The sequence below is a fragment of the Sturnira hondurensis genome, unplaced genomic scaffold (genome assembly GCF_014824575.4).
Source record: "Sturnira hondurensis isolate 20B ecotype Veracruz unplaced genomic scaffold, ASM1482457v3 Scaffold0005252, whole genome shotgun sequence".
Lineage (NCBI taxonomy): Eukaryota > Metazoa > Chordata > Mammalia > Chiroptera > Phyllostomidae > Sturnira > Sturnira hondurensis.
In genome coordinates this window covers 4,445,670-4,458,607 of record NW_028077883.1, presented here as the reverse complement: position 1 = coordinate 4,458,607, position 12,938 = coordinate 4,445,670, and the positions used below count along the sequence as shown (strand labels likewise).

The 12,938-nt window shown below is 39.3% G+C and overlaps 1 protein-coding gene across 1 annotated transcript in view; it reads right to left on the bottom strand.

The window, feature by feature from the left end:
* Positions 1-12,938, bottom strand: part of COL28A1 (collagen type XXVIII alpha 1 chain) — a 157,317-nt gene that overhangs the window by 99,772 nt on the left and 44,607 nt on the right. The window contains exons 12-14 of the mRNA XM_037046418.1: positions 10,080-10,148; positions 6,996-7,064; positions 1,155-1,223 (exon numbers count right to left, since the gene is read on the bottom strand). Of these exons, the coding sequence (XP_036902313.1) occupies positions 1,155-1,223; positions 6,996-7,064; positions 10,080-10,148 (207 nt within the window). The remainder of the gene's footprint in view (positions 1-1,154; positions 1,224-6,995; positions 7,065-10,079; positions 10,149-12,938) is intronic.

Here is a 12,938-nt window from a genome sequence, read left to right as displayed (position 1 = left end):
TCTCTGAAAACATCATATGAATTGTTTGCTTTAGCTAATTAATTTTCCTCTAGTGGAGATTCAGTTTTCTCTTGAATCATTGAATATTTCATGACAGGAGAGGCAAAGAATGAGATGAAGTCTTAGAGCGGGAGGCTGCACTGAGAAGGGCAGAACGCAGTGACCTGACTGAATACAGGGGAAGGTCTTAGTCACTCGGAGAGGGCATGTGCTTCTCTGGGCAGTGAGTGTATGTGTGCTGGGGGACAGAGTTCCCAAAAGAAGGAAGAAAGACTCCAAAATCTATCCTCACTTGCTCTGAAGTTTTATGGATGCTGCCAAAAGTGTCTTGGGCAATCACTTCCCATGTGGCCTTTGGCAAATGTGACTTAGATTGTGAGAAAACAGCCTAGACGAGGAATCGGCAAACTGTAGCCCAGCGGCTAAATCCAGCTCCCTGTCCGTGTTCCTTGAGTGCAGCTTTGTGGGAACACAGCCGCACTCGTTCACTTATACTACATCGTTTATGACCGCTCTCATGCTACAGCAGCAGAGTTAAGTAGTTCCAAGAGCTCCATCTGCTTTACAAAACCTAAAGCATTTACTATCTGGCCCTTTACAGGAAAAGTTTGCCAACCCCTGGTCTAGAGGAACTTGAGCTCCAAGAATTATGTGTGGAAAGCCGTGGAAACAATTAAATTCCTAATTGCTCCTTATGGTATTAAGGTAATTCCAGTTCCCTCTTCACAACCACGTTTTTCTTTTTAGCATATTCAGTGTTAATGCCAATACTGTTATCAGTTGGTTTACTAGACTGTTTCTTATCTATGTTTCGCCAAACAAATCTGTGAGTAAAGCTTTGTCATAGCTACACTCTGTAACTTAACTACTGGGTATAAAGATGCTATCCCTGTGGCTTTAATGACTACAGGCTAAGAGATTTTTCTAATTTCATAAGCAATGATTATGTAAAGTAGAAATCTGTCAATTATTTATGACTACAAAATTCACTGTGGTTTCAGGTTAAGGGGAAATTTACATATTTCTTCATTTAATAAGGTGAAGTTGGTGATAAAAATACTTGACCTCTGATAATTGGACACATTTTTAAAAATTCATGACTCATAACTATGCAAGGCAAAGCACTTTTTCCTGGTACGAGAAGGCATTGTTACCTTTGGTCCTGGAAATCCTTCTCCCGGTGAGCCCCTCTCTCCTGGTGCTCCCTCAGGACCACGGGGACCCTGGGTAGGATAACAGGAAGAATGGGAGAAGAGAGAAAAGGATAAAAGGAAGAATAGGAGGAGAATAAAGAATAATGGGAGGAGAGGAAAGGAAGGAAGAAGAGGAGGGAAGAAGAAAGAAAGTGGTTATATTTCAGTTCATGTGGGCACAGCAATGATGGACCTCTACCTATGTTAGTCATTAGTAAGAATCCTCCTGGTAAGCTTCATACTAATCAGTAGAATCATAGAGTTGTGAAAAATAATACCCTCATTGTATTAAATACTTGTTCACTTGGTTGGCATAGGATGTTCTACTCTGATGTCCTCAAGTTAGTGGAAAATGGAAATTAAGTGAGACATCACAGAATAAGGTATAGAAAATAAATTCTAAGGAAAGGCTACAGTCTAGGATTGTAGGGCTTGAGGAAGGATGCAGAGTAATTTAATAGTTTAATTATGAGAGGAGCCTCATGAAGAAATCACTGCACAGCTGTTTTAAACCATGGCTTTTATTTACATGTTTTTAACTTCTATCCTCATAAATTTGGATTCAAACTTGAATTCTTTCCAGAACTAGTTGAACTTACTGGAAGTTGATATGTAAATAGAAATCTTGATAGAATCATTAAGGGAAACATTAATTAAACTTAAGAAGTCCATGTAACTATCACTCAGAAAGGCACTCGCGAAGGTGAAAACTTAACACATAAGGAAAGAAAACACCATCTTGGGCTTTGAAGTAGACTGGCAGGAAATGTACTATTTGAAAAATAAGACAACAGTAATGTATTCACTTAAACACTAGGAATTTTAAAAGGCTGCAAATTGTCCCTCTTGTTCTTCTTGGCCAGAAGGGCAAAAAGGAGAAGAGGGACTAACAACAGGAATCTTAGAAGCACAAAATGGAGCTTTTCCTTGAATTGACCTAAAAAGATAATTAGGGCTCACTTGCCAGGGAAGTACGCCTGTGATAGAAGAAGGGCTACGGAGTGGCCCAGAAGCTCCAAAACCAGCACACTGCCGGCACTGACTGCTGTTGGGGGCTGGGTATGCAGTCGTCAGGGTAATTTAAGGGATGCTGTCTCCTCAAGCGGAAGCAGAACCAGGATGGAGCATCATGCTCATCAGTGACTGAGCACAGTTATGGACTTGTAGGACAAACGCTTATAAGAAAGCTTAAAAGAACTCAGTATCTTCTTTCTTTTCTTTTCTTTTTTTTTGCTTTTCCCTAATATGTATATTTTAAAAGACATCTTCTTTAGTATTTATGCATAGCCAATTTAGTAAAGACTTTAATTAAAATAAACAGCTAATGTTTAATTCAATGCAATTTGCTATGCTTATGGGAAAATGTAGGTGTTTTGGTTTTGTTTGTTTTTAATCCTCACCCAAGAATGTGTTTATTGATTTTAGAAGAGAGAAAGGGGGAGAAACATTGATGTGAAATATGTTTATTGATTTTAGAGAGAAAGGGAAAGAGAGAAACGTTGATTGGTTGACTCCCATATGCACCCTGACTGGGGATCGAACCCTCAACATAGGTATGTGCCCTGACCTGGGATAGAACCTGCAACCTTTTGGTGTATGGGATGACACTCCAACTAACTGAGCCACCAGACCAGAGCAGGAAAGCCTATTTTTAAATAATCCAAGTCCTTAATCAAAGCATTGATATTCAAGACAGCTTGCTCTGATGCTAGAGTAATTAATTAGGAAGAAAATAAATGCAAGCATGAAAACTAGATTGCAAACTAAACAGATGATGTCTAGCTAACATTACACTCTAACAGAAAAACTGGCCAATTATGTTATTCCCCAATGACATGACAAATAAAAATAACACAATGTATATTAAAGGCCAAGAAGTCTATTTTCTGGTTTATTCATTTTTTTCACCCATTTAACAAATATTCACCAAATGCAGAGCAGGTGCAAGCTCTGTGCTAGGTTCCAAGAAGAGCAGACAGACCTGCTCTCTGTCTCATGGAGTTTATAGTCTTGCATGATAATTGAAAGCAGATTTTGGTGTCATTTGGACTGAGGTTCAAGTCCCAGCCCTGCAACATAATATTATCAGTGTGGCCTTAAATAAATAATGTAGTCTCTTTAAAGCTCAGCAAATGCATCACAATGTTGCTAACAATAGTACCTACCTCAAACTTCAGTATTAATGTGAGGATTAAGTCGGAGAGATTTAAAGCTTTTTCATAACAAGCATTGAATATATCTGCTATTGCTATAAAAATTATTTTACTTGAGTCCTGCAGTGGCTAAGAATGTCTTTTGATGGACATTTTTGTAAAGAAGTTGGTCTCGGGGTGAATCATTGATATTACATATTGAGAGAGGCATGCTACACAGAATAAAGACTGAACCTTCTTCCTTCCGTCTCTGCATTTCTAGAATACATCAGCTAAGGTGAAAGTGAAAATAATGGGGACTTTTAGGAGGCATGTGGTCCAAACCGCTGGGAACGGAGGGATAATGCTGATGAGCAATCACTTGGGAACATTTTAAGCAATACAGAGCCAAGGCTCAATTACTGTAAATGGTCAGAGTAATATTCCACACCACCAGTATATTCTCAAGTTTTCTAGTTGAGCAGTCAGGATCTAGAAGATTGTTAACCAGAGGGAAGAGTAGGCTCTTGGGTTGGATGAACTATTGTGTTGACCAAGCAGTTCATTTAGATTTTTCCATTAACAAAAGCCACATTTTTCATTGGTACCAATAACTTTATCGACCTAGATATTTTGAGTCTGTCAGCTATTTCCCTATGATGTTGATTATTCTCAATTCAGTGTTCTGATCACCAACTTCAGCTGGTCCACCTAACTGGGGAGTGTCATCCAGTGAGAAATCTTCAGCATGAAACTCCACAAACCACTTTGCCACATTCAGTCAGCCACAGCACTTCTCTGTTCACTGCACAAATCTTTTTTTTTTTGCCTTTCAGTTGGGTTTTTACCTTTTTTGAAATAATAAAACATAATATGTTGAAAATATTGCTTATTTTCTTCCATCTTCAATATTAAAATGGCTACACAAAAAAACACCAATTTGATGTTTTTTTTAAACGTACACTGATATGACAGCTGTCACAATGCAAGCTGACAAATTGTTTCAAATGAAATTAAAGACAACTAAGTGCTACTAGAGCCATCTCATGGAAAAAAACAAACGAACTTTTTGGCCAACCCAATATATTTTTAATTTATGAAGATAGTACCAAACAGATCATTTTTAAAAGACAAAAATGCTTCTATAAAAAAAAACTACCTTTTTCAAAGGTCATGAGAATCAATTACAACTATGACATACTTATTTGGTGTCTAATGAACACCTCTAATAAAAATATATAATGAAGGAAACTAATTATCAGTTAACACAGTCTGGTCAATGAAATGCTTTATTTCAGACATTAGCACAATAAAATGTAATTATCCATTATGTTATTACTTTCCTTAATAACCTAAAAAGTGTAGATAATCAATAAAGTTTTTAATATATATTGCAAACCAACAAATATATTAAGTAATAATAAAAACTGTCTATAATATTCACACATACCATGTACTTTATTTTAAACCTCTCGGGGGGCTGGGCTGGGATGGGTGTGGGGGACGGAAAACTGTACTTGAACAAGAATTAAATAAAAAACAATAATAAATAAAATAAACCTCATAGTAATCACAAGTTCTACTTCAGGGAGTATTTTGTACTGATAGTGCTCTGAATAACCTTGCACAAAAAATAAACAGATCAGCCTGAGAGTCTAAAATCAATTTATTTTTTATGAGTCAGTCATCTGTGACAAGCACAAAATGAATGGTAATAATGTAATTAAAGATGAAAGTTTCTGTATTTGTTACTAGAATATAGAAATAAAATTGATTTTGTATGTTCCACTTGCATCCTATGAACCTAAACTCATCTATTAGTTCTAGGAGGTTTGGTATAGATTTCCAGGGATTTTTTTAATGAATACCATTATGTCATCTGCAAATAGGAACAGCCTTAGTTCTTTCTGATGCATATGCCTTTTATTTCCTCTTCTTGCCTTATTGTTCTGGCTAGGACATCTAATATTACACTGGATAAGATTGGTGAAAACAGAAATCTTTGTCTTGTTTTTGATTTTGCCATTTAATCATGGAGTGTAATGTTACCTGTAGTTTTTTTTTGTTTATTTTCTTCTTAGTTTTTGAAGAAGTTGAAGTTCTCTTTTATTTTTAGTTTCTGATAGTTTTTATCAGAGTTTGTGAGGGTTTTGAATTTTAAGTTTTGTGAATGCTTTTGTTTCTGTATTATATTATTTAATTTTCAATTATTAAATCAGTCTTGCACCCAGGAATGAACCCCATTTGGTCATGCTGTGTAATTGTTTTTATATATTGCTGAATTCCATTCACCAATATTTCGTTAAGGATGTTTGTATCTAGATTCATGAAGGATATTGTTCTATAGTTTTCTTTTTATGTATTGTCGTTGTTTTGCTATATAAGTTGGGAAACAATGTTTTGCTGTCTTTCCTTTTCTATTTCTGAAAGAGATTATGTAAACTTGACTATATCCATATTTTATGGTTTTTCAAGAAAATCTAAAGTTAGTGTAGCAAAATATTAAGATGTGTCTCTCTGATGGAAGTTTACTAAATTCTTCTCTGTATTTTTTAGCAGCTCATTTTAAAAATGTATTTATTTACCTCATTGTTAATCCCACTTCCTCAGGGCATTATGAAAGATTCTTCTTCATTTCTGTTAAAAAGTTCCCAGATTCTCTGCTGTACTCCCTGTGCACATGGTGATCTATATGTGCCCGTGTCTTTCTTTCTAGCTGATGACCCTCCAGTCTTCTCAGTTTCCAGCCTGTCCAGTGAACAACCACCAATGTCTGCAAGAAAGCTGATTTCTACTTGCTCAGCGGTTTCCCTTTAGGGCCACTGTCTAGTTGGTGGAAACTGAGACTGGACTGACCACTGACCTCTAGATAATTAGTCTAGTATAGCTTCCCTCCATAAGATGTGTTTGGCGTTGAATTAGTGCCTGCAGGCATTAGTGGAAAGTCGGAACCTCGAGCAGTGTGCTCCCATTGCGCTCACAGAGTACAGCCAGGAGGCACGTGTTTCTCCTCCATGTACGTAGGAGGACCTATGCAATGCAGAACGAAATCGGGAGCCTGGCTACGTTTTCATTTGTTCCCCAGGGAGTCAGCCACTGTTCTTTGCTAGGAGAATGATTACTTGAAAAGTTAAGAAGCTTTTTATGCTAGAGTAGTCCTGTTTGGTTGATTTCCTCTTCAGATCTCTCTGAATAGAAATATTTTCCTCTTTTCCATACCTCTGCAAATAACACAGGAATGGCCGCTCTACCATCATTGACACCAGCTTTAGAGCCCGTTCACGGATTAGGCGATGAGTGAAGCCCTCATTGTGGTGAATTTCTCATGGGTGCAGGAAAGCAAATTACAAAGTACAGACATTAGACCAGAACCCAGATCTCATATCTCCCAGGAAATTTTGACACACAAGAACTGTTTGTCTTGAACAAGCTGATTAGTCTTGTAAGAGATTACAGTAAGGGAGAGCCAATCGTACAACCATCTGTGCATCTGTGTCCCTATTTCAACTACAATGAAAAATGAGACTTGCATCGGTTTTTGCATATGTACTGTCTTTTGTTGTCCAAAAAGATGCACGATGGATGAATTGAACCATTTATCCTAACCAGAAGGAGCACATAAGTACTACATTTGTCCTTCTTGTTCCATCTAGAATTGCTAGATACTTACTGGCTGGCCTGGCTCACCAATGCCAATGGGTCCCGGAGCCCCAGTTCTTCCTTCCTGGCCTCTCTCTCCCTGAGAGAAAGAAATAATCAAATAAAAGTTTGAGCTTTTAAACAAAGAAGAAACATAGAACAAAATACTCTAAAAAGTTCAATAACGATAAATAGCAAAACGGCCAAACTTTTCTTTTTTTAATATATTTTATTGATTATACTATGACAGTTGTCCCATTTCCCCCCTTTCATTCCTGTCCACCTAGCACACCCCCTCCCACCCACATTCCCTCACTTTAGTTCATGTCTATGTGTCATAAGTTCTTTAGCTTCTACATTTCCCATACTATTCTTGCCTTCCCCCTGTCTATTTTCTACTTACCATCTATGCTACTTATTCTCTGTACCTTTTCCCCCCTCTCCTCTTCCCACTCCCCTGTTGCTAACCCTCCATGTGATCTCCTCTTCTGTGATTCTGCTCCTGATCTAGCTGTCTGCTTAGTTTGGTTTTGTTTTAGGTGTGGTTGTTAATAATTGTGAGTTTGCTATCTTTTTACTGTTCATATTTTTAATCTTCTTTTTTTTCAGATAAGTCCCTTTAACATTTCATATAATAAGGGCTTGGAGATGATGAACTCCTTGAACTTGACCTCATCAGAGAAGAACTTTATCTGCCCTTCCATTATAAATAAAAGCTTTGCTGGATAGAGCAATCTTGAATGTAGGTCTTTGGATTTCATGACTTGGAATACTTCTTTCCAGCCCCTTCTTACCTGTAAATTCTCTTTTGAGAAATCACTGACAGTCTGATGGGAACTTCTTTGTAGGTGACTGTCCCCTTATCTCTTGCTGCTTCTAGGATTCTCTCCTTCATTTTAATCTTGGGTAATATAATTATGATGTTTCTTGGTGTGTTCCTCCTTGGGTTCAACTTCTTTGGGCCTCTCTGAGCTTCCTGGGCTTCCTAGAAGTCTATTTCCTTTGCCAGACTGGGAAAGTTCTCCTTTATTATTTGTTCAAATAAATTTTCCATTTGTTTCTCTTTCTCTCCTTTTTCTGGTGCCCCTATAATTCAGATGTTGGAATGTTTAAAGATGTCCTGGAGGTTCCTAAGCCTCTCCTCATTTTTTTGAATTCTTGTTTCTTCATTCTTTTCTGTTTGGCTGCTTCTTTTTTCCTTCTGGTCCACTCCATTGACTCAGGTCCCAGATTTCTTCCCATCGCTACTGGTTTCTTGTGCATTTTCCTTCATTTCACTTAGTGCAGCCTTCATTTTTTCATCTAATTTGCGACCAAAGTTAACCAGTTCTACGAGCATCCTGATCACCAGTACTTCCAACTATGCATCTAAAAGGTTGGCTATCTCTTGGTCACTTAAAAGTATTGGCTCTGGGGCTTTGATCTGTTCTTCCCTTTGAGCCATTTTTTTTTGGTCTGGTCATGCCTGTTACATAGTGAGGGGTGGAGCCTTAGGTATTGACCAGGGCAGGGCAATCCAGTTGCTGGGTTGTGACACTGTATGTGGGGACAGGATCAGAGAGGGAACAATGGTGCTTTCTTCACTCTGTGTCGGATTTCAGTCTCCTCTGCCACTTCCCACAAGCAAACTGGGCCCTTCTGGTGCTGGTTCCCTGGTGTATAGGTTTGTGTATGTTCTGTGGGTCTTTCCAATAAACTCTCCTGTGAGGCTGGGAGTTTCTCCCGGCACCTCAACCCCCACAAATGTTTTCAATTGGTGCTTTTAGGCTTTATTTCCTGGCGCTGGGGCCCTGGGTTGCATGGTCTGTCTTGCTACCCATTTTTTGCCTGATTTATCTGCATGTGAATATATGACCGCGGTCTGCCAGCCAGTGCCTGTGCACCTGGGTAGCCAGCCACCACTTTTTCCTGCAGTGACCCTTTGCCACTGCCAGCTGCTGACTCCACCCCTCTTACCTGTCTGGGTGAATGTTTGTTGGACTTTCAATTTTCTGTCAGTTCTGGTTGGTTTTTTTTGTTTCTAAATTTTTGTCGTCCTTAATTTTGGTTGTGCAACGAGGCACAGTGTGTCTACCTGCTCCTCCATCTTAGCTGTAAGTCCAAACTTTTCTCATTCATGAAGATAAAAAAAAAAATCTGGAGGAGGAGAGATGACTTGAAATTTCAGTGAAGAAATCACCCTAAAATGTTCAGTATCCCTTCTGGTCTAAATGCAATCGGAATGTTCAGCTTTTGGAAACCACTGTGCAGTAATTGGCAGGATGGACACTGAGTGATTCATTTTGCTCACTGAGATGACCTCGATGACAATGCTCATGCTGCTCCTGGCCTGGTCACCACCAACCTGGAACGCTTCCCTTTCCCTGTCCCCACTCCATTCCCTGTCACCTCTCCTTTCAGTTCTATTTCACACCTGGTCTCCTCAGAACCCTTCTCCAGTAGCTCTGCCAGTATAAACTCCACCTTCCCTTAAGTCTCAGCATGTTCTGGTGTAACTGGCATCTGTGGTGACACTCGATGACCTCCAAAGTGCACTGTTTTGAACTGTTCTCTGCATTAGTCTTGCATCAATGTCTTTTTGTCTTAATGGCTTAGAAAATTCATTTAAAATAACTGCTTTGTTCTATCACATCCTTCATGTGCAGGGGACCTAGGATGCTGGTGTTCCAGTTTCTTCTAGCTCCCTATGGACCTTTCTGTCAACATTTACTTCTCAGTGTCGTGGTTCTTCTGGTTTCTGTCCCTGTGGGCTTCTTTAATGTGCACAGGTGATAGTTGATGTATTAAAGTGTTTCACGAATCAATAACATTTTGCATACTTAACCTTTCAAGTCCATGAAAACTCAACAGACCCAGATGTACATTGGGAGAAGGGTGGGTATTTGTAGACAAGAAAAATTTTCACTCCAATCAACTAACAAAATACGTTGGTTATACTTGTGGTAACTGCCCCTGACCAGGACATGAAGCGTCCAAGCATCCACGCTATAAGTAACTTCTGCAAGCAGCCTCTTTGTGTCTTTGAGGGTAAGGCTGAGCAGAGTTTAAGTCACAGTTCCCCCAGCCCCCACAATAAATTCAAATCACCAATGGGCAAAGAGACAAGTATCTTTACCTTAATACCTTGCTGTCCAATACCCGGGACTCCTGGAGGACCGTAAGGACCCGGAGGACCTGGCTCACCCTAGAGGAAGAAACGGTGATGTGTTAGCTCAACTCAGCATCATTTGAGGAGCACCTCTGAGATTCATAGTGATGTGAGAGGGGCTTGAGGGCAACGAAGAAACCTAGTACACAGTCACTGCACTCAAGTTTACATGCCAGCAGGAAACAGCATAGACCTGGTGCAGAATTCCGCACTAGGCATTGTAGGCACAGTACTTGGGGCAAAAGTGTTTCCATTTGCATTTTTAAACATCAGAATTAAAGTTAAAGACAACAAGAATTAATGCATAATGATGAATTCAGTCCAGATTTTGTCTTTATGTCAACTCAATTGTAAAACACTATTTTCAACATAGTTTTTAGATGAAGGGACCCACAAAGACAAAGTTTTTAGGATCCATGAAAGTTACAGGGAAGCCGTCAGTTGTTCATTCAGCAAATCTTCATTAAGTATTTCTGGCAGACACATTTTATTTTCCACCCAGTGATGATGTTCTACCCTCTGTCCTTCCTTGCTGTTAAAACTCTGACCTGTTCAGGTCACGGGCAGCTATTCCTTGCCCTAAGAGGTATAGAGTGAATGATAATTGGTCTAATGCAAGTCTAGAGTCTCCTTTCCCTTTGCCACTGGTTACTGTAGGTTCATCCTTGGCTGAGTTCTGATTAAAGTAGGCGTCTTATTTAATGCAAAATGGAACCTTTCACCTCTGGCTCTTGTTTCCTACTTGAAGCTGTAATAGCTATCTTACAGTCATGAGGCAACAACCTCTCATATGAATGCCAACAATTGAAGAGGATGATGCAAAAAAAAAACTTTAAAAGAGCCTGGAGAACATCATTAAGCTACTGATTCCGTCCTGGACTACCTACTTTCAAACATTCTTCAACAAAAAGAGTGCTTATGATTAAGTCACTATTAGTCAAGGCGTCTGTTAGTTTTCAGTAATGCTGTCTACTATGTAGCAGCATTTTATCTAGTAGAAGTCAGGCCATCGTAGAACTGAATGAGAGCATCAGGCTCATGCATTTCACAGGTGTTAGTCCCAGAGAGACGACCTCAACGTCAGTTGACTGGAAAGTTTATGATGCTTTGGCATTTGAGTGGATTGAATTTAAAAGTACCTTCTCTTCATCCTTTTGAGTACAAGTCAATCTGGAAGATAAACAAACTTCATTTTTCCCTTTAAAATTCAATTTTGTACTTATTTCTCTATCTAGATTAAATTTTCTGTAGCATTCAGGTCATTGCTGTTAATTTTTACATGCTCTTGGCCATGGAATTTCTCTCTCTATAATATCAGATTAAAAGTTCTCTCTGAACTTAAAATTGTTTTCTTTTTTCTTTTTTTTTTTTTATCCTTACCTGAGTACATTTTCTCATTGCCTTTAGAGAAAGTGGAAGGAAGACAGGGAGAGAGAGAGACATTGATGCAAGAGAGCAGCATCTGTTGGTTGCCTCCCCTGCATGCCCAGGCCGGGGATCAAACCTGCAACCTAGGCATCTGCCCTGACCCAGAATCAAATCTGCAACTTTTGGGTTATAGAACAATACTCCAACCAACTGAGACACACCAGCCAAGGCAAGCTGTTCTCTTCATCTCAAAGTTTGATTTAAGTGCTAGAGAATACTCAGTTTCCCAGCTTTTTACTTCAAAGAACCGTTTCCTTACAACTTCTTTGCTGTCCACTCAAGTTGGAATCCCCTTGTCAACTATACTGCATGTGGGTGGCCATTTCCACCATTCAGTAAACAAATGCCTTGGTCATTTACCAAGTCATTTAGCCTCAGTCAAGTACCAGCAGCAACCAAGAGATTTCTTAATAGTTCTTAAATATTGGAGAAAGTACAGGGATCTGAAGCTTACAGAGAGATTTCACATGCTTAAATTAATTTGTCAGAAGCCTCACATCTCAACAAAGGACCTGCAGACCAGTGTTGGCCTGCATTTTATATTTGCCTTTTCCTACTTCCCCTTTCCCTTTCCTACGAAGATTTCCAAGGTGCTAGAAAAGTGATCCCAGTTGTACCGTGCTACAGAGCTGGGTGAGACAGAACAGGAAGAGGGGAGTCGGCACTCTACTCAGCATGATTTTCTAGGAATTCGCCAAGGCCACATGGCCCTAGTAAGACTCCAGACTTGATTCCCTTTCTGCTATTATTCTTCCCCAGCCCTCACCAACACACACACACACACACACATTGCTGCAGTATTACTTATTTCTCTACTTCACTCTCTCTAACCATCAGAGGGTGTGCAAAGAGGGCTGGGTCGAAGTGGTGGCCCCAGAGGGCTCTGTTTTTCATGACCTCTGTACAAGTGTGGGTTTGTGCGAGTGTGTGCACGGGTGTCACGGCAGTTAGACAGACCACGTCAGTCCTCCTCAGAAATTAAGGACCTCTATGCTGTGGGCCTCAAGATTGAAGAAAGCCACTGTTTTCTTAAACCAACTATTTCCAAGCACTGCCCTGGCACTTTATATACAGGATCTCATTTAATGTTTTGACAGTCCTAGGAAATAGACATTTTTCTATGTTATGATGTAGGAATATAATCTCCATTTTTAATCTGTTTTTCAGCAAGTATGAAATCACAGGGAAAAACATAGCTTTGGAGTCATTCATTATATTAGAATCTTCACTCTATCATTTACTAACAGTTTGAGCTTTTGCAAGATCCTTATATGCAAAATGAAGATAATTATATCTGCCTTACAGGGCTGCTGAGAGGATTCAAGATATTGTCATAGAATATCTAAGTCATAACCAGTCACGTGGTCGCTGTTTAATGTGTGCAGATTCAGTTGTTAT